At 48.7% G+C, this 17465-nt stretch overlaps 7 protein-coding genes across 7 annotated transcripts; 2 read left to right on the top strand and 5 right to left on the bottom strand.

Annotated features, from left to right (window-relative positions):
• Nucleotides 1-1041: 1041 nt before the first annotated feature.
• Nucleotides 1042-2881, top strand: FPRO_07691 (uncharacterized protein; the record flags this gene model as incomplete). The annotated part of the gene is made up of 5 exons (XM_031234224.1): nucleotides 1042-1359; nucleotides 1409-1820; nucleotides 1870-2526; nucleotides 2578-2718; nucleotides 2769-2881. 5 exons carry the CDS (start codon nucleotides 1042-1044, stop codon nucleotides 2879-2881), a joined length of 1641 nt encoding a protein of 546 aa, XP_031083983.1.
• Nucleotides 2882-3279: 398 nt separating this feature from the next.
• On the bottom strand, nucleotides 3280-4832 carry FPRO_07692 (MAP kinase; the record flags this gene model as incomplete). Its single annotated transcript, XM_031234223.1, has 5 exons — nucleotides 3280-3908; nucleotides 3965-4279; nucleotides 4330-4396; nucleotides 4468-4600; nucleotides 4720-4832. 5 exons carry the CDS (start codon nucleotides 4830-4832, stop codon nucleotides 3280-3282), a joined length of 1257 nt encoding a protein of 418 aa, XP_031083982.1.
• Nucleotides 4833-6395: 1563 nt separating this feature from the next.
• On the bottom strand, nucleotides 6396-6990 carry FPRO_07693 (putative LTP1-protein-tyrosine-phosphatase; the record flags this gene model as incomplete). The annotated part of the gene is made up of 3 exons (XM_031234222.1): nucleotides 6396-6653; nucleotides 6708-6799; nucleotides 6852-6990. The coding sequence occupies 3 exons, from the start codon at nucleotides 6988-6990 to the stop codon at nucleotides 6396-6398; spliced, it is 489 nt and encodes a 162-aa protein (XP_031083981.1).
• Nucleotides 6991-9534: 2544 nt separating this feature from the next.
• FPRO_07694 (related to UPS1 Mitochondrial intermembrane space protein that regulates alternative processing and sorting of Mgm1p and other proteins) lies at nucleotides 9535-10233 on the bottom strand (the record flags this gene model as incomplete). Its single annotated transcript, XM_031234221.1, has 1 exon — nucleotides 9535-10233. One exon carries the CDS (start codon nucleotides 10231-10233, stop codon nucleotides 9535-9537), a length of 699 nt encoding a protein of 232 aa, XP_031083980.1.
• Nucleotides 10234-11357: 1124 nt separating this feature from the next.
• FPRO_07695 (uncharacterized protein) lies at nucleotides 11358-12825 on the bottom strand (the record flags this gene model as incomplete). Its single annotated transcript, XM_031234220.1, has 3 exons — nucleotides 11358-12314; nucleotides 12387-12686; nucleotides 12748-12825. The coding sequence occupies 3 exons, from the start codon at nucleotides 12823-12825 to the stop codon at nucleotides 11358-11360; spliced, it is 1335 nt and encodes a 444-aa protein (XP_031083979.1).
• A 1318-nt stretch (nucleotides 12826-14143) lies between these two features.
• FPRO_07696 (related to REX3-RNA exonuclease, member of the family of 3`-5` exonucleases) lies at nucleotides 14144-16102 on the top strand (the record flags this gene model as incomplete). Its single annotated transcript, XM_031234219.1, has 1 exon — nucleotides 14144-16102. One exon carries the CDS (start codon nucleotides 14144-14146, stop codon nucleotides 16100-16102), a length of 1959 nt encoding a protein of 652 aa, XP_031083978.1.
• Nucleotides 16103-16411: 309 nt separating this feature from the next.
• FPRO_07697 (putative prohibitin PHB1) lies at nucleotides 16412-17305 on the bottom strand (the record flags this gene model as incomplete). Its single annotated transcript, XM_031234218.1, has 2 exons — nucleotides 16412-16924; nucleotides 16976-17305. The coding sequence occupies 2 exons, from the start codon at nucleotides 17303-17305 to the stop codon at nucleotides 16412-16414; spliced, it is 843 nt and encodes a 280-aa protein (XP_031083977.1).
• Between the last annotated feature and the right edge of the window lie 160 nt (nucleotides 17306-17465).

Genomic DNA, 17465 nt, shown 5'->3' with positions numbered 1-17465 from the left:
ATGCCGAGTGAAGCTGCAGACAAAGATAGTCAGCCGTTGGCAGTATTAGTCTTCAAGATTCAATTATACCGACCTTGGCAACGCTCCTATTCCGCTGCAGTATCAGAGTCAAGTCGCGTGTGTTGAGCGAGCAAGTCAAACGATTTCGGCCAAGTCTAAAGTAGTCTTAATCTGCCGAAACGAAACGATAAGCAACCAAAAAAATTGGGAATTTGCGGGGAAGCGATAGGCTAGAACGTGCAGGGCGTTGATCATCCCTGAAGATACGATTTCTCTCCGCAATTGATTGCTTGATTCATTTCCTCTTTCGGAAACGTATCTACACGAACCTGGTAGATAAGTTCCTTGTTAGTGAGATAAGAGATGCCGGGGAAGTTTGGCGGATGCTACTGAGGTATCTACAGTATCTCGATGGAGACTAGGGGTTTGATATGTAGACAGCTGATCTTAAAGATAGCTTGATTGGATGAGTGACAGGAATGATAGATGCCAAGAATTGTATTTTTCTGTTCTTAGATACACAAATTGTCAGCGTTATAGAGAGCAAGTCTGTATATATAATAATTGGAGTTAGAGTTGGAGTAGTTCACCATGTCTATCTACTATAGTTAGGCGAATCTTGAGCATTCGCCGGATATACTCACCCAAAAAAGTCAAAACATATCAAAGATATAGCTATCAGCAACAAACTCGGATCCTTGTTCTATTACCGAGTATCTGGAATTACCCCAGATATTCATTCGTGCATATCTCATTAGTGTCAACACCTCGTGATAAGCTGCATTTCCCCTCATACAACCACACTTCACCCCGTTGATACCTCTCCCCATCAGGAAGGGAACCTAAATCACTAACTAACGTTAGTGTACCATAGTTAACTCCGGGCCGGCAATAACCCAAATAGGAAAGATATCTATTACACTGCTACAACCCTCAACTGACACCCTCGACTGAGATATCTCAGACTAGATTTAAGCTGCCTCTGTTCTCTATCTTCCCCTGGCTAACCCAAGATACTGCACACCAATAGTCTCGCCCATCATGACTCTCACAACGACTACTACACAAACAGCCACCCTTGATACCACTCCTGCGTGGAAGGATATCAGCGACCAGAAGATCAAGGCTCTGAATTCGTCTATCCCTGAACAATGGCGCGTTCCTAAAGATATTCTCCCCCCTGATGATCAAGCTGATATCACAACTTGGCCAGAGTCCTCAGGATGGTTCACTAAGGAAGAGCTCGCTATCACATCTTTGACTGCTGCTGCACTTCTTGAGAAACTTGCTTCAGGGGAGTACAAGTCTGAGGATGTTACCAAGGCATTCTGTAAAAGAGCATCTGCCGCTCATCAACTTGTAAGCCAGTCACACAACGAGAACTGCGTCGTATTAACACGATGTACAGACAAACTGTCTTGCAGAGACTTGCTTTGAGCGCGCGCTCCAAACAGCCCGTCAACTAGACGAGCATCTCGCCAAAACTGGAACCCCTGTTGGCCCTCTCCACGGTCTTCCCATTTCTCTTAAAGACAACTTCAACCTTGAGGGTCTTGACTCTACAGTTGGATTCACGGCTCATGTTGGAGACCCAGCCAAGTCTGACTCTGCACTTGCAACAGTTCTTCAGAATGCCGGTGCTGTCTTCTACGTCAAGACAAATGTACCTACGGCTATGATGATTGCAGAGTCCGTCAACAACACTTTTGGACGAACTGTGAATCCTAAGAATAGGAATACTACCAGCGGTGGAAGTTCAGGTGGAGAGTCAGCCCTTATTGCATTCAAGGGAAGTCCTCTTGGTGTTGGATCTGATATCGGTAAGTTCCACGCTCTCGAGTTGGCAACGATAAACTTACACTGCCATAGGCGGATCATTGCGTATTCCTGCTGCTTGCACCGGTATCTTCACCATCCGTCCTTCGGCAGGCCGATTCCCAGTGCGCAACTGTCGCTCCGGCATGCCCGGCCAAGAGGCCGTTCTCTCCGTCAACGGCCCCTTAGCGCGAACTCTTCAAGACATTGAGCTCTACAGCAGAGCCGTCATTGACTCTCAGCCATGGCTCGTCGACCCCAAGTGTCTCCCCATCCCCTGGCGCCCAGCCCAACTCCCTGAAAAGCTAAAGATCGCATTCATGTGGCACGACGGCATGGTCCGGCCAACACCGCCAGTAACTCGAGCTCTCCAGGTCGCCAAGAAGAAGCTCGAAGCGGCGGGGCATACCATCATCGAATGGGATCCTGTTGACCAGAAGGAAGGCAGTGAACTTCTTCAGCGCATGTTCACTGCCGATGGTGGACAAACTATCCGAAAGGAACTTGAGCGTACAGATGAGCCTTGGAGACCTGAGATGGAAGCCTATCGAGTCGCGAGAGAATTGAGTACCTCCGAAATGTGGAAGCTTCAGCTCGAGCGAACAGCTTTCCAGAACCACTATCTCGACCGCTGGAACAAGGCGGGCATTGATGCTATCGTCAGTGCAACAACCCCTTACAGTACCGGAAAGCATGGAAGCCTAAGACATGGTAAGTATTTAGGTCATTGATGAGACGAGTTGACATACTAATGATTGATAGTTGCTTATACTGGTGTTTTCAACGTCGTTGACTACTCAGCTGTCTCTTTTGCTACCGGTATCAACGTCGATAAGGACGTTGACAAGCTTGACGCTTCGTATGAGCCGTTGAGTCCGTTGTGCAAGTCTGTCAATGAAGAATGTGAGTAGCCCGCTCCAGCCATAAGGCCGAATATAACTAACACTATACAGACGACGCAGAGCTAGTCCATGGACTACCAGTCAGTCTCCAAATCGTTGCACGTAGATTAGAAGAAGAAAAGGTCATCGCTATGGCCAAGCTCGTACATGAGACTGTTGGCTGAAGGGAAATATTGTAGAGTAGACATAAGCATCTAGACGTTGGAAGACCTTGTGCTCATCATATAGAGTAACATCACTACTGGGACCGGCACATAGCATATAACAGATAAAGAAATATCGTATTCATCTTGTTTCTCGTTGGGAAAAACAGACATGGAAATTGAAGGCGGAGGAATCGCTGTTCAACCCTCAACCCATGTACAAGCATACCTCATCAGCTTCTAGAGGCGGATTCCTCCCTATCCCATCCTCCCAGTATCAGGCATTAAATTCTTGATATCACCAAGCCTTATCCTTGTTTCCCTGTCTTAAAGTACCTCTCTCATTTTGAACTTGAAGCAACGTCTCTGAACCTCCTCTAAGACACTATCCGACTCTTATCATACGCGAATACGTTTCCTTATCTCCTAGAGGCATCAAGTCCTCCCTGGAGATCCTGCTCGAGCCCCGTATTTCCATGGCCCTGATACTCCTGTGGTCGGGGGTCCTCCGCTGTCCATTGGCCGTTGCCCTGAGGCAGAGGGACGGGCACACCTTGCTGGTTCTGGAGACCGGCGGGGCCACCTTGGCCAGGAACAGTGCGGACAGTCTGTCGGAATCGCATCACCTCGTCCAGAATCATGCCTCTCATCTGGCCAACATCCTCAACGACCTCGAAGTCGAAGTTGAATGTGGTAGGGCAGTCGGGCTCGTCTGAGGCATCGTGCCAGATGTGGAGGTAAGGGTGCTCGAGAGCCTGCTCTACGCTGATACGAGACGAGGGGTCGAAAGCGAGCATCTTGTCGAGAAGGTCGAGAGCATCAGGGTTGGCCTGAGGGAACAGGCTAGGGAATGGCTTCTTGGGCATGAAAGGTAGGTTGCGGACGTATTCCTGGGCACGGGGTGAGCCAATGCGAGAGAGGGTCTCTTCGTTAGGCGTTCCAAGAATGTGAAGAATCTGGTTGAGCTGGTCGACGTAGTCACGGCCCTTGAAGAAAGGTCGGCCACCCAACAACTCAGCGAGAATACAACCAACAGACCAAACATCAACTACATCGGATCAGTAAGACAATCCACTAGCTCTAGTGTTTTCGGGTCATACATACTCGCTTTGGTGTAGCTCTGGAAGCTCAACATGATCTCGGGTGCACGGTACCATCGGGTAGCAACGTACTCCGTCATGTATCCGGCGTTCTCCTCGGGATCGACTGAGAAACCTCGGGCAAGACCGAAATCGCAAATCTTGAGCTCGCAGTCGGCATTGACGAGCAGGTTTCCGGGCTTGAGATCTCGATGGAGCACATTGGCGGAGTGAATGTACTTCAGACCACAAAGAATCTGGTAGATAAAGGATTGGAAATGGGCATCGGTAAGAGGCTGGCCAGATCGAATGATGGCAGCCAAATCACACTCCATCAGCTCTACGCTGTGTCAGCTTATGGTCATTGTTTCTTCTCGGCTCGTTACTGACCCTCGTACAGATACGTCTCGTTGAAGTTATCGGGTCGAGGAATGTCCATGTCATACAAACATGTGATCTATTTGTGAGCATATTAGCATACGCGTCCTTGCTTGATCCTGGTACTCGTTGCGCCTCGGCAGAACTCACGTTGCGGTGGCCTCGGAAGTGCTGAAGCAGCTTTATCTCGCGCAGAGCGCGCTTGGCGAGAATCTTCTTGCTGAAGACATTGGTGACCTTTTTGATGGCGACACCCTCGTTGGTTTGGTTGTTAACGGCGGCACTGAGAGGCGGGGTTATCGTCAGCAAATGCAGAGGCGGCGGGGTAGAAGACGAGTTTGGAGTCGCACGCAGCACAAGCAAGAGACGAGTGCTACGAGCAGTAACAGGATGCGCACTCACCAGACGATACCGTAGGCTCCCTGCCCAAGCTCCTTGGTGACCGTGTAGCGCTCGTCGACGATAAAGTCCTGGTTAAAGACCTTGAAGACCTTCCGTCCTTGAAGGTCCGACATGGTTGCTGTTCTGATATGATCTTGGATGCGGGGCAGATGGAAGGTAGAAGCTTCGAATGCGACAAGGTTTGGTCAAAGAGGAACGACCGTTTGAGTCGGTTGAGGAGTGAATATTATAGGGAAAGACAAGGTATATAAAGAACAAGAGTTTAGAAATGCTGTGTAAGAACACGACAAAGAAACAGTCAGCGCCGTTTGCGATATATGTATGTACCTTAAGTTGCTGGTTGGTTGGGTCCCGCGGGTTGAACGAGTGGAATGGGAAATAGCTCCCTCAGCTGCTGAGCCCGTCTCTGGACTGCTACTGGACGAAGCATTGCGTTGCTGTTTTAGCAGGGGCTTTCAGGGCTGCTAGAACCGATCCACAGTGACCCGAAGCCGCTAAGGTATGAAAAAAGGGACCCCGCAGCGAAGTCACCGCCTGGTGATGTGGCTGATTTGCTCGGCTTGCGGCCCCCACTCGCACTGGGCCAATGAGAGGACGAATCAAGCTCTTCACTTGATAGCCGCGCGACAACGACCCTGGTTCTCAAGTCGCAGTGATGCATGCAACGGCTCGGCCTCATCTATTGCAAAAAGGGGAACTTGTCGTGTTGGGCTCTCAGAGGACACAGACTCAAATTTGATGATTTAAAAACACGCGTTTCTTTACGAAGTCTAAAGCTTATCCCCTCCTAACAAGAGACGAGACAGCCTAACAAAGGTATCTCGGCACTCACCTCCCGCTTCGTTAGGTCGTGTATCCAGCCGCACGCCGTCCTGTGCCACCAAGGGGCTGAGTCTGTTAAAGGCCATCACCGATGGTCAGCAATCTCATCCAATCTCACCCGGCATCTGGGAGATCCGCCTCACGTAAAGCCTCCACTGAGAATTAGGATCCAATGCCGTCAAGTTGCCAGGTGTACAATATGACCTCGTGTTGTTATCATAGTCTCTGGGTCCGGCATCACCGACGCAACATGACAGAGATGAGAGACACTCTGAGTGAGATCAGACAAATTAAGTGACGCTGTTCTTCAGCCCGAGATCAAGGCCGCCCACTAGGCCGCTGCATCGTCAGCCCTGGGAGCATAGGGCTGAAGCTTGCCAAGTGGGACTGTCACAGAACTCTCTCAGACATTGTGGTGTACGGTATTGCTTCTAATGTCTCTGGCAACTCTCCTGGCCTCGTTTGATCATTGTGAAGGTATCAGAAATATTCATAAAGCTTGTGATCGCAGTATTCCAGAACAAGTGGCCCAGAGAAAAGTTCGCCGAGTTTCCTTCGTTTTCTTGCTTCGAAACCAGCATCCATGGGTGTTTATCTGAAACCGACCTCATGGATTCTGAGACACAACCTGTAGGATCGACATAGAATAACCTACCCTCAACTTAATCGAACCGTCTTGCTGGGAATCATTCAGCCAATAATCATCAACTTTGTTGAAGTGTCAATAAATATTCTAATCTACCTAGTCTGCTCTAATGTGTAGCCTCCCTCGTTCCCCTTCATTGATCATCTGTATGTACAAGTATCGGGTATTAAATCCATCACCACCCCCCAACTCCATCAATATCATCCATTTACTCTTCTCCGAAAGTCTCCTTCAGAAAGTTCTTAGAGAACCGCGTGCACTGCTCATACGCCTTTGCGAAACCGTCGTCTCCGCCGTAGTAAGGATCGTTGACGATCTCGGGTCGCTTTGTCCCGCTGAATTCGCCGAACAGCATAACCTTAGCTTTGGAGTCTGGGGCGTTTTTCTGTAGTCTGTGAAGATCAGAGAGGTTTGATCTGTCCATGGCGAAGATGTAGTCAAAGGTGTTGAAATCGCTCGGGTGGAACTGGATATTGCGTCAGCAAGATTGCGCTGCGGGTGAGATGGATGGGCAACATACGCGCCGCGCGAGATGGTCGTAATCATTTATACCATTGGCTTCGAGGGTAGCCATGGTTCTGTCATCCGGGGGTTCTCCGCTGTGATAGGCAGCTACAGTGAGAACAATCAGTTGAATTCTGGTCAGTTGTTCCGATGTTCATACCTGTACCGCAAGAGTCGATACGCCCAATCTTATCTTTGAGATTCGGCTGCTTGGCAAGGCTCTGGAAGATGCCCTCAGCCATGGGTGAGCGGCAAATATTGCCGAGACACACAAAGAGGACGTTTACTTGTTCTGGCATGATTTCGACGATGATCCAGTGATACGAAACAGAGTAGGTCGATCGCGAGAAGAGAAAAAAATACCAATAAGCTTATTTATCGAGAAAGGAGGGAAAATGAAAGAACCGAAATACTGATGATCGCAATGGGATTGAGTGACGTGACGGGCCGATGCGCATAATCTAAGGTAGGTAATCTAACTACCAGGTCTACCCCACCATCTCACAATTCCAGGCTTTGGAGTGGAGAGATGGAGGGGCACGGCCTCGAGGAGCAAGAAAACATCAGGCCTTGATATGGGCTGTCAAAATAAACTCAGCAAAAGGTATCCTAAGCTTGGGCTAAAAACTGTATTAATTTACTCAAGTCTTTTTATCATTTAGGATCAAAGTCTCGAGTTTTCTTTCCTCCCCCTACCTAGCACGGGCACAGTATTAAAAGCCATGGCCATCAGAAGCTGAACTAATGAAGGGGATAGATTATAATCAACAATATTTTCCGGTGATATAGACAAGCTACCTATAGCACAACCAAACTTCACCTCCCAATCTCCAACTGTCACTGTGTCTCAGTATCGCCTGGCATTGTATCAAATCATTTAGTTTAGTCTTCTGTACATAATCCGAAAATTAAACAAGTTTCAGTGAATCAAACACTGTATGGCCTTTACTAAGCAACACGTGCTCTCGTGCTCAGCTGGCGTCCGCTACCCCTGTCAAGAAGGCTTCTCCAACGCGTTCTGATTGTTGAGAACGTGCCAGCATCGTCACTTAGCTCAAGCCATCGGCCTAAAGTCTTCCCTTCTTCACGGCTCACAGCTACAAATGCGACAGAAAGGTGTGAATAAGCGTGATCTCAGTGTCTGAAGATGCAGCCACCGCGCAATATGGTGTATAAAAAGGGCCTCGATATCTCAATGGCCTCAGGTTGAACTCTCCTCATCAGCCTTTGCTCTCAAACAACTCTTTATTCGTCTTCATATCATCCCAATTGCCCAATATGTCTGAATGGAAGCCACCGGCCTTTGGTACTCCCGTCTGGATGAGCATCCCTGCTACAGATGTTAGCCGTGGTATGTCCTAGCCAACTGCTAGTATGTCTTGCTCTTACACCTCTATAGCCGCAGAGTTCTACAAGACTGTTTTCAACTTCAACTTCAAGGACTCCGATCACAAGAATCCTGGCGAGTTCAGGAAATTCGACTTCAACCCTAGTCTTGGCTTGACTGGTGGTATTCTGCAGGCTCCTGACCACACTGGTAACTTCCACCCCGGTAAAGGAGGTCTCTGTGTTTACTGGTTCGTCGAAAACGTTGATAACATCGGGCCTGTCATTGAGAAAGCTGGCGGTAAAATGTTGACTGAGAAGGAAAAGGAGGGAGATTTTGGCCTGTATAGATTCTTTGAGGATACCGAGGGATCTGTTGGTGCCGTGTACCAGATGGCTTGAACTTATACTTAGGATGACCAATCTGTGCTCTTGAATTGACCACACTCCTTTTACTTATTACTTCAATCCTCTCCTCATATGATACAAGTATGCAACGACAACCGCCCTAGGAACAGGGTATCTGATGGAGGTCTCTGGAACAGTGGCAAGGGGTCGAATTCGAGGCACTTGCCGGTGCACCGAGGATTATAAAGCCAGTCAGGGGGAGACGGTTTCCATAGCAGTGTATACACCAGTGTTGAGGGAAAATGAGGAACAAAGACAGGAGTTGATATTGTGCTGCAAAGAGCCATCGTAAAAAGTCAACATGATAAGGACGACTCAAAGCTTCCGCCATTTGCCTTTTGCCATGGTATGCTTTACCAGTAGACCAATCGTACCAGGACCGGTGGCAAAACTCGTCGGTATCATCTCCCTTTCTCTTATGCCGCATTGATACCCGCAGGCATCAGTATTGCTCCTGCGAGACCAGGTGCGATTGGATCTTTCCTGGAAAAAAACCATACCTCTTTGCAGTGTGGCATACTTGCCAGCTTGTCTTAGAGATTTCGCAAGAGCCCGATACCACTCATGAAAAACCACGCGGCGAAACGTACGACTGAAAGATACACTTGGTATTGTGAGCAGGAATGCATAAGTCTACGATATGACAAAAAAAGGATCGCATGTATATATACCTTTGCTATATGGTAAGTCCATAGGCTGTCTCATACATTGGCGTACACGACAAAAGCTTGTTACCTCATTTAAGCTGTCAGGCAAGCTCAAATCTCACAGTCAACCGGCCAATCACTGGTGAATAAACTTCTTTGAATTTCGGTTTCCATTCATTTTTCATACACAATACAAGAGAGGGGATGCCACATATAGTAGAGGCGCCGTGTCATCGCACGTTATTCTGTCCCCTCATCCGCTTCGCTGGCCAATTCCAGCATCATCTCCAGATTTTCCACAAATTCCCCTACCCAAAAAAAAGACACATACGCCAGGCTCAGGTGAAAAGCAATAATAATACACAGAGCGTCCACAGCCAATCAGGAACCTTTCCCTCCCGAGGTTGTGCTGCTCAAAGGCCTTTGTCGTTCATTGTTACAGTTGGTCGTATCGTTATGCGTTCAAGCGAGCTGTCGCTGACGTTCTCGCCGTATCGTCTCGAGGACTCCCATTACGCCATTGTTGCGCAATCGTTCCAGGACGAGTTTCATGCCATCTCGGCTTTTTCCCATTTGATCCTGCGTCTTGGTAGAGGCGATGCTCTCGATGCTGCGCTGAATACCCTTCGTGCCCCAGCCACCAATGATACCATTCTTGAACCAACCGTCCTCTTGGGCTTGTCCCAGCTTGCCCCTAATTTTATCACCAAGTCTTGACCTAAACTGAACCATAGTCGTCACAGCAGTCTCGTTAGGATTCTGATTAGCGCCCTCGGCAGGGATGTTGAACTCTTGCTTTTCAATGACAGAAAGCACGCCGGTGAAATTGAGGTTTCGACTCTCCGTCTTCATCCAACCCTCCTTGATATCCACAACACTTGTCTCGAGGATGTATGAAGCCTTGTCTCCAGAGCCACCGCCGGTGACACTGGCAGGAAGTAGCTTGTACACAGCACCAGGCATTCGACTTTTCTTCAAATGGATGCGAGTTGTGTGAAGTCGACGGGTTTTTGGGTCGACATAGCTCTCAATGGTATCGGTGCTGAGCACATGGGCGGCGAAGGGATTCAGTTGAGGCGAGGAGTATCGTAGAAAGTAGGCGAGAGTGACAGTCGGGAATGGATGGTTATAGTTATGGTTTGTCGTATGAGTGAGAACCATTGTCGCGGATTCGAGCAAATACTGCTCGTCAAGAAAGAAAAAAAAGAATCGAAGAGAAGCGACGTAGAAGAGGTCCAATTGATCAAGTGGCGATTGGCTTGACCTATCAATTGTGCAAAGAAGCCCTAAAACAAATCGTAGAGCTGATTGAATCCCCAATTCCTATCCAGATGAGCCCGTGAGCTCGATGATGCTCTTGGATCAAGTTGATCACTAAGAGGTTGGTGGTTGCGGAAAATTGAGCCGGCGCCTCGGCTTAAGCACCAGCACTTTCTTATCTCCGGGGGGCGTAGAGCCGGATATGGGAAATCGACAAGAGAGCAGTAAGACAAAGTCAGAAGCGGAGCTCGCAGCTATGTCGGGCCGCGAGAGAATTTACACAAGGGAAGAATAATACAGTAAAGAAGAGCTGATGATGGAGTGATCAAGTTTAGATCTGGAGACCCTCGCGACCTCGACAAGCGCAGAGCAGAACAGAGCAAGCAGCACGAGACTTTGGCAGCAGTAGCAGTACTCGACTGGTCTGGGCTTCTTTCTCCGCTGTGGAAGAAGAAAAAGAGGAGGAGCTTAGAAGAAAGTGGAGGCAAAAGGACGAGCAATCGGCTGATTGAGGTCCGTTCAGCCAATTAAGAGCTTCTTGATCACGAAACTCACAAGTTTCCGATTGGGCCGTGATGAGGGGTCGGTTGATCTGGGGAGAGAATGTGGCGATTAACACGTGATGCTGTATCACAGCGTCATCAGACTGCAACACCAAGGCTCAGTGAGATGACGACAGTTCTGGGACTCACGATGCCACGGTGTAAGAGTATGACGAATCAATGTCACTTGGTCTGCACAATGACATAGCGTACATGGAAGTCAATATCTCCGTGTTAGGTCTACTTTTTGCCTAGAGATCGATTACACAGTTCTAATAAATCATCGTTATCCCATGAATTAATGAGTATCATCGCTAAACTCGCTAATATGTCCTAGAAGTTCCCTTGCCTGTATCTGAGAAAGGCATTTTGTAAAAACTCCAATTCTATCCATATATCCCAACCGTGTTAAAGATATTCCCAACGCCTCGCAAATGCATCGCGCATAAATCCATTATAATCCATTGCAATAGAATATTCCCCTTACATGAGGAATTCACTTCCAGCAAAGTGCTTCAAAACAACCCAACCATCTGCAAAGCTTTCTTTATCCATACGCACGACAATAGCCGCGTGACTATGTCGATGCTTCTGAATGTGAACAGGAAACTTGCGCCAACCAGCTGCATCCAAGTTCTCAATCATCTCGAACTGATCAGGGGTCAGCGCAAGCGTAGGCTGTCCTGGGGTCGACATTCTGCGCTCTTTCTTCAGCAGCTTGCGATCCTCGACATCATAGGCCAGATCATCTTCTGAATCTGACGTTGCCAGGTATTGCTGGTTCTGTGAGCTGTTAAGGACCTCGTAAGCTTGTTCGACTTCTTCTCGGATCTCCTTAATCCGTAGGGGCATGCGGTACTGCTCGATCTTCAACCCAGCCTCTCCTGACTCATGCGCCTTGATTCGATTGGCACTTCGGACTGTTTGGACGGCAGAGTTGGCGAGGAAGACAACAACTCCGATCGGAATTATAACACCGACTGTCACCATAAATGGGATGCTCTTGACCCACTTCTTGAGAGCTTCGTAGTCTGTCAATAGGGTGTCTTGATGAAGTTTCGGTCGAAGCGCAATAGGATGGTCAGGGTCAAGAATCACACCCTCGTATCCCTCAAGGTAGTTCAGATTGACCTTTTCAAGGTCTGTATAAGGATCATGTTTGGTAATGGCGGATGTGTAGTGTACCACACTTCGATCGTTGACAATATTTGTGTACAGTGTACGGCGCTTAAACTTCTTAAGACCAGACATGAAGATAGAATCTGGATCGGCGAGCACTGCGAGAAGAGGTCGGTTGGTGTCGCGGAATTTATCGATGGTGAAAAGTTGGCGACCGGACATTGATAGCGTTCGGGCGCCGAGGACGTTCCAGACGTTGTTGAGCCATCCTTTAAGTGGCGTTCTCACTCCGAGATGGGGGGATGCAAATGTGGTAAAGTTCTGACAGGATTCCGTGTTAGTTCATCCAATCTTTTCCTCCTACTGTTCCCCTGAATGCGACGTGCGACTTACCATGCATTCGAGATCATCGAGAATTCCCTTCGCATATAGCAAACCAACCGCATATCGCGAAACTAGACCTCCGAGCGAATATCCTGCAATACTCAACTTGGTGATCTTGCCTCCTTGCTCTTCAATGCTGCGCAACTTGTCCTCGATCTCTGCGCACACGCGCTCGCCACCAAGCTCAATGCCATCGTATGTGAAGTTGCCGCGGTTCTTCTCAGCAGGCAGGATATATAGTTCGTCTTCGGAATATTCGTCACGCAAAGCCTTAGCAACATTGCGCATGTGACTTGGGTTTCCCCAAAGCTGTTTCTATGGTCAGCGCTGTATGACGTATAAGGATTGATCGTCAGGGGATGATGCTTACGCCGTGAACTAAAACACAGAGGTGAGTAGCCTTTGCGCTTCCGCCAGTAACATCTTCAAGAACAACAGGTTTAGACATGGTGAAGGATGTGCGATGAAAGTAAAATGGCCAGAATAAAAAAAGAGACTAGGGCAGAAAAGTTGCCAGTCTTTTTAAGAATAAATTAGTTGAGGTTTCTCAGGAGATGCAGCCCCCAACGGAGTTTCGGATTGCGTAAAGTCGGGTTGTCTGAAGTCCGCTCAACTGCAAGAATACGGAGGCAGCACGGAGTTAAGCCGTTAAAGTCCCCACCAAAAGATCGATGACAACTATCGACGTCGACCAAACACGCGACAGTATATGCCGTTTTAGGAATACAATCTGGTTGCTGACAACGGTTTTTAACGAGTATTAATGCCGTGGGGCTGAGTTGTGGACGCGGTCGTGTGAAGCCATAACAGCAGAGGCTTCGTTCAGTCTTTATAGTTGCGGACTTATCGCAGTCTATAGGTAGGTAGTTACACGATATCTCGGATAGATGTGAATTCCGACTACTGCCAATAGCTGGCTTCGGTTTAGATTGCATGGACTAACCAACTGGTCTACGGATCTTACTTGATCTGTTTGATCGATACTCAAATGTGGCGCTTTCCCACACCATCGCGGGTTGGTTCTAGATTTGGGAGAGCTGAATTCCTATCATGACGCCTACAAAGGGGTGCGAAACCGAGTGCGAGCCGTCTTTAGGGCATAAGTGCACTGAAAACAAGTTTGTCGTCAATGTAAAGAGAACCAGATCTGTTTCAGTATTTGTTCAAAACTAGTACACAGATAGTCAGCTGCATTCTTACAATTCGGTGGTTATCACAAAAGAAACAAAATCCATCCCTTTATTCAAGATGGTACGAAGCGTCATGGCGTGCATGAGCCTCTAAAATCATGGCGGAGTTCAACTGGAGCGCGCAAGGTACTGCTAACAGTGGGTCTCACCATGAGAGCAACCGCTTGAGAGCTGAAGGCTTAGGCTATCTGCAGCTCTTTCAAGCTGAGCCTCATCTGTACCTCATCAAAAGCTACAGTTAATACAATCTCAATTGAATCAAAACGGAGATGATTTAATACATTTCTCTTTTGGCCCCTCCGACCATTCAAGAAGCTCACGTGCATTCATATCAGCACGGTCTTCCCTTCAACCTCTCCACAACAACTCACCTCACTGAAGTGCAGTGGATAACCTCCTATTGATTGTTTCGTCTCACCAAGCACAACCACCCTAAACCTGGCTTCAACCTCCAACCTCGATCATTCATTCATGCTCAACGATCTCGCTGGCATCTTTAGAAGTTCACATCATCACGAATGCCGACACAGAGCTCATATTGGGAAACCCTCAACGTCACTTTGAGGTGTCGTCACCATGAGTTTATTTAAACACATCCCCTGTCCCAAGGGCGATGATTGCGCAGCGAGCCTCTGTCCATTCAACCACCCAAAGGAGAAATATGAACCGCCGTCACAAGGACTCTCATCAGATGACACGAGCAATGAGACCACCGCAGCAAACCAAGATGTACCGCCCAAGCGTGTGAGGACAGATCCCTTTCATCCGCCTCCTTCACCTAAAACTCCCCAGGATGTGGCACCCAGCTCTTCTGGAACATCTCGTGGGGGTCCAACGGATGATATCCCGAAGCCAGTAGCCAAGAAGCTTGAAACAGCAGCTCGAACAGTCTCCCCTCCACCACTGAAACGGAAAATGGACACTCAAGATCACACTCCAAACCCTTCTTCAAAAATTGCCAAAACAAGCCATTCTGCTACGGAATCACGTCCATCTTCTACCCGAAAACTTGTACCAGCAAAGCCCAAGAAGGCCGAGACTCTGAATCCGAGACTCCTTAAACGATTGCCTGCTGCTCATGACGTCCGTCTCAGGCTAGTCAAAATGCTTCACCAAGAACTTACCCGTCTCAACAAAGAACTCAAAGCCAAGGTCAAGAAAGACGAGACGAAATTTTTACTATCAGATCAAGATCTTGTCGTCCGGACACTAGACGAAGAGGAATACGTTGCCGTCCACAAGACCGCCGTGTACTCTAATGTTATGAAGAACAAAGTCATGCAATACAAGCGAATGAAGGTTGATCAGTGGAAGGCTGAGAGAGAGGATGAAATAAAGAAGAAGGAACTCGAAGCAGCTGGAAAAGATCCCAACGAGAAACCCACGGAAATCAAGACCGGCCTGACCCCTGCTCAGGAGGTTGAGCTTACGAAACGCATATTGACTCCCATCGACAAGCTAACAAATCATGGTTACGTTGCTAGTATACCTTCAGAAGCTGATATTGATAAGGGGAGACAAGGTGTAGCAACAGCCGCAGGATGGGAGAAATGTGACCGTTGCCAACAACGCTTCCAGGTCTTTCCTGGAAGACGGGAAGAAGACGGTGCACTCACTTCTGGTGGGACATGCACGTTCCACTGGGGAAAGACCTTCATCGCCCCCAAGGCTCCAGGCGACAACGCTAGGCAGCCCAAGCGATATCAGTGTTGTGGACAAGAAGTCGGCGACTCTGTTGGCTGCTTCACTCGCGATCACCACGTATTCAAGACCTCAGATCCCAAGAGACTTGCCTCCGTGCTTAACTTTGCAGAAACCCCCGAGAACCCTGTTGTTCCTGCGGATAGAGCAGTGGCTTTTGATTGCGAGATGGGTTATACAGTTTTTGGCATGGAACTTATCCGTCTAACTGCAACATCATGGCCTACAGGCGAGGAACTGCTAGATGTCCTGGTTCGACCGTTGGGAGAAATACTCGATCTCAATTCGCGGTACTCCGGTGTCTGGCCAGACGACCTCGCTCAAGCTGAATCATGGATCGCGGACAAATCGACGAAGCCAACTAAGAGTAGCAACGACGATGTGAGCGAAGACGGCGAGCTGAAGCCTAAGAAGAAGCAGCTCAAGATCGTCTCATCTCCTGAAGTTGCCAGAGACCTATTATTTCAACTCATCTCCCCAACTACACCCCTGATCGGACATGGTCTTGAGAACGATCTCAACTCAGTCCGTATTGTGCATCCGACCATAATTGACACCGTGCTGCTCTTCCCTCACAAGGCTGGTTTACCATATCGGTATAGCCTGAAGATGCTCATGGATGTTCATCTCAACCGCAAGATTCAACAGGAGACGGGCCCAAAGATGGTAGGCCATGATTCTGCCGAGGATGCAAGGGCAGCAGGAGACCTTGTTCGTCTAAAGATTAGGAATGAGTGGATGGATATGCAGAGAGAAGGTTGGAAACTGGTGGACGGTAATTTCGTGGCTCCCGGGAAACCTTCAGGATTGACGGAGGCTTTCATCGAGGCATAGCTCTTGAGCCTGGGCGCCATATTCAAGACGGGTAGATACGCATGTGGGTTTTCATGGGACTGGAAGGCATTGGCATCATAGATCTTGGGGTGCTGGTTTGGTCCAGCTTAGTTAATGCCGTTTTGGAACGGGGGAAGCCGTGAAGCCACCGGCGATTATACATTGCGAGATAGGGTTGATTTTCCCATCTGGTCTCGTTCTAGAAATACATAGTTGGCGCTCATGATTAAATGTTTTCATCGCCAACGATAAGCGGGGATTTCCCAGTCATTTCCTCAACATCCTTCACATCATACAAAATCCGTTACTTTAAGCCCTGCCCACTGACAACAGGTACTGACCACCCTGCTTTCCGCTTCCACCGGGTAGGTAGACGACGTTGGGGTTTGAAGAAAGAGTAGCAGCAATCTCGCGACTGGCCTCGATCTTTCGAATCTGAATGAGGCCGTCACCAGCCTTCTGGATGGCCTTGCTGATGGCCTCGGCGGACTCGGACTCACCCTCGGCGCGGATGACGTTGGCTTGACGCTCCTGCTCAGCACGCTCGACAATGAATCGGGCTCTCTCAGCATCTTGCTGGGCGATCTGCTTCTGCTCCACAGCCTTTGTGAACTCACGGCCAAAGGTCATGTGGGTGATGGAAACATCCTCGAGAGCGATGTTGAACTCGGCAGCACGAAGAGTAAGGTCGTTTCGAATTCGGTCAGAGACAGCCTCTCGCTGGGTGATGAGCTCAGCGGCATCGAACTGGGCAACAATGGCCTTCAAGACTTCGTTACCAATAGAGGGGAGGACTCGCTCATCGTAATCGGCACCGAGGTTCTATCAGAGTCAGTCATATGACCTGAACCAGAGTTTACTGGTTCATCTTACCTGGTAAATCTTGGGGAGAGCCTTGACATTTGGTCGGTGCAGCACTCTCAGTGTCAAGCTAACCATCTGCAAATCCTTGCTGCCTGTGGTTGTTGCGATATTCCTGGGCTTGGTACGGACATCGAAGATGATGCTCTTCTGCAGCCAGGGAACAAGGAAATGGGTTCCTTCATTGACGACGGTCTCCTTAACACCAGACAATCTGTCGAAGATGACAGCCCGAGTTCCTCCCTTGACGTCGTATATGGACTGACTGCCTAGAAAGACGACAGCTGAAGCGGGGACCGCCATGCGGTACATGAAGTTGAGGGCTCTCGCAGCGGCCGCCATTTTGATGGGGTTTGCTTAAAGTCTTGTTCGGCGTATCGTTACAAGACGTCGGTCAAAAATGGTGGTCGTTAGAACCCAAATATCGATGGGAACTGGGGCGTAGCTGAAGCTTTTCGGAGTCAACGGACGGCGATGATTTGAAGCTCTTACTATGTAGTCC

Source organism: Fusarium proliferatum (genome assembly GCF_900067095.1).
Source record: "Fusarium proliferatum ET1 genome assembly, contig: FPRO_scaffold007, whole genome shotgun sequence".
Taxonomy (NCBI): Eukaryota; Fungi; Ascomycota; class Sordariomycetes; order Hypocreales; family Nectriaceae; genus Fusarium; species Fusarium proliferatum.
This window is presented reverse-complemented; position numbering and strand designations above follow the sequence as displayed.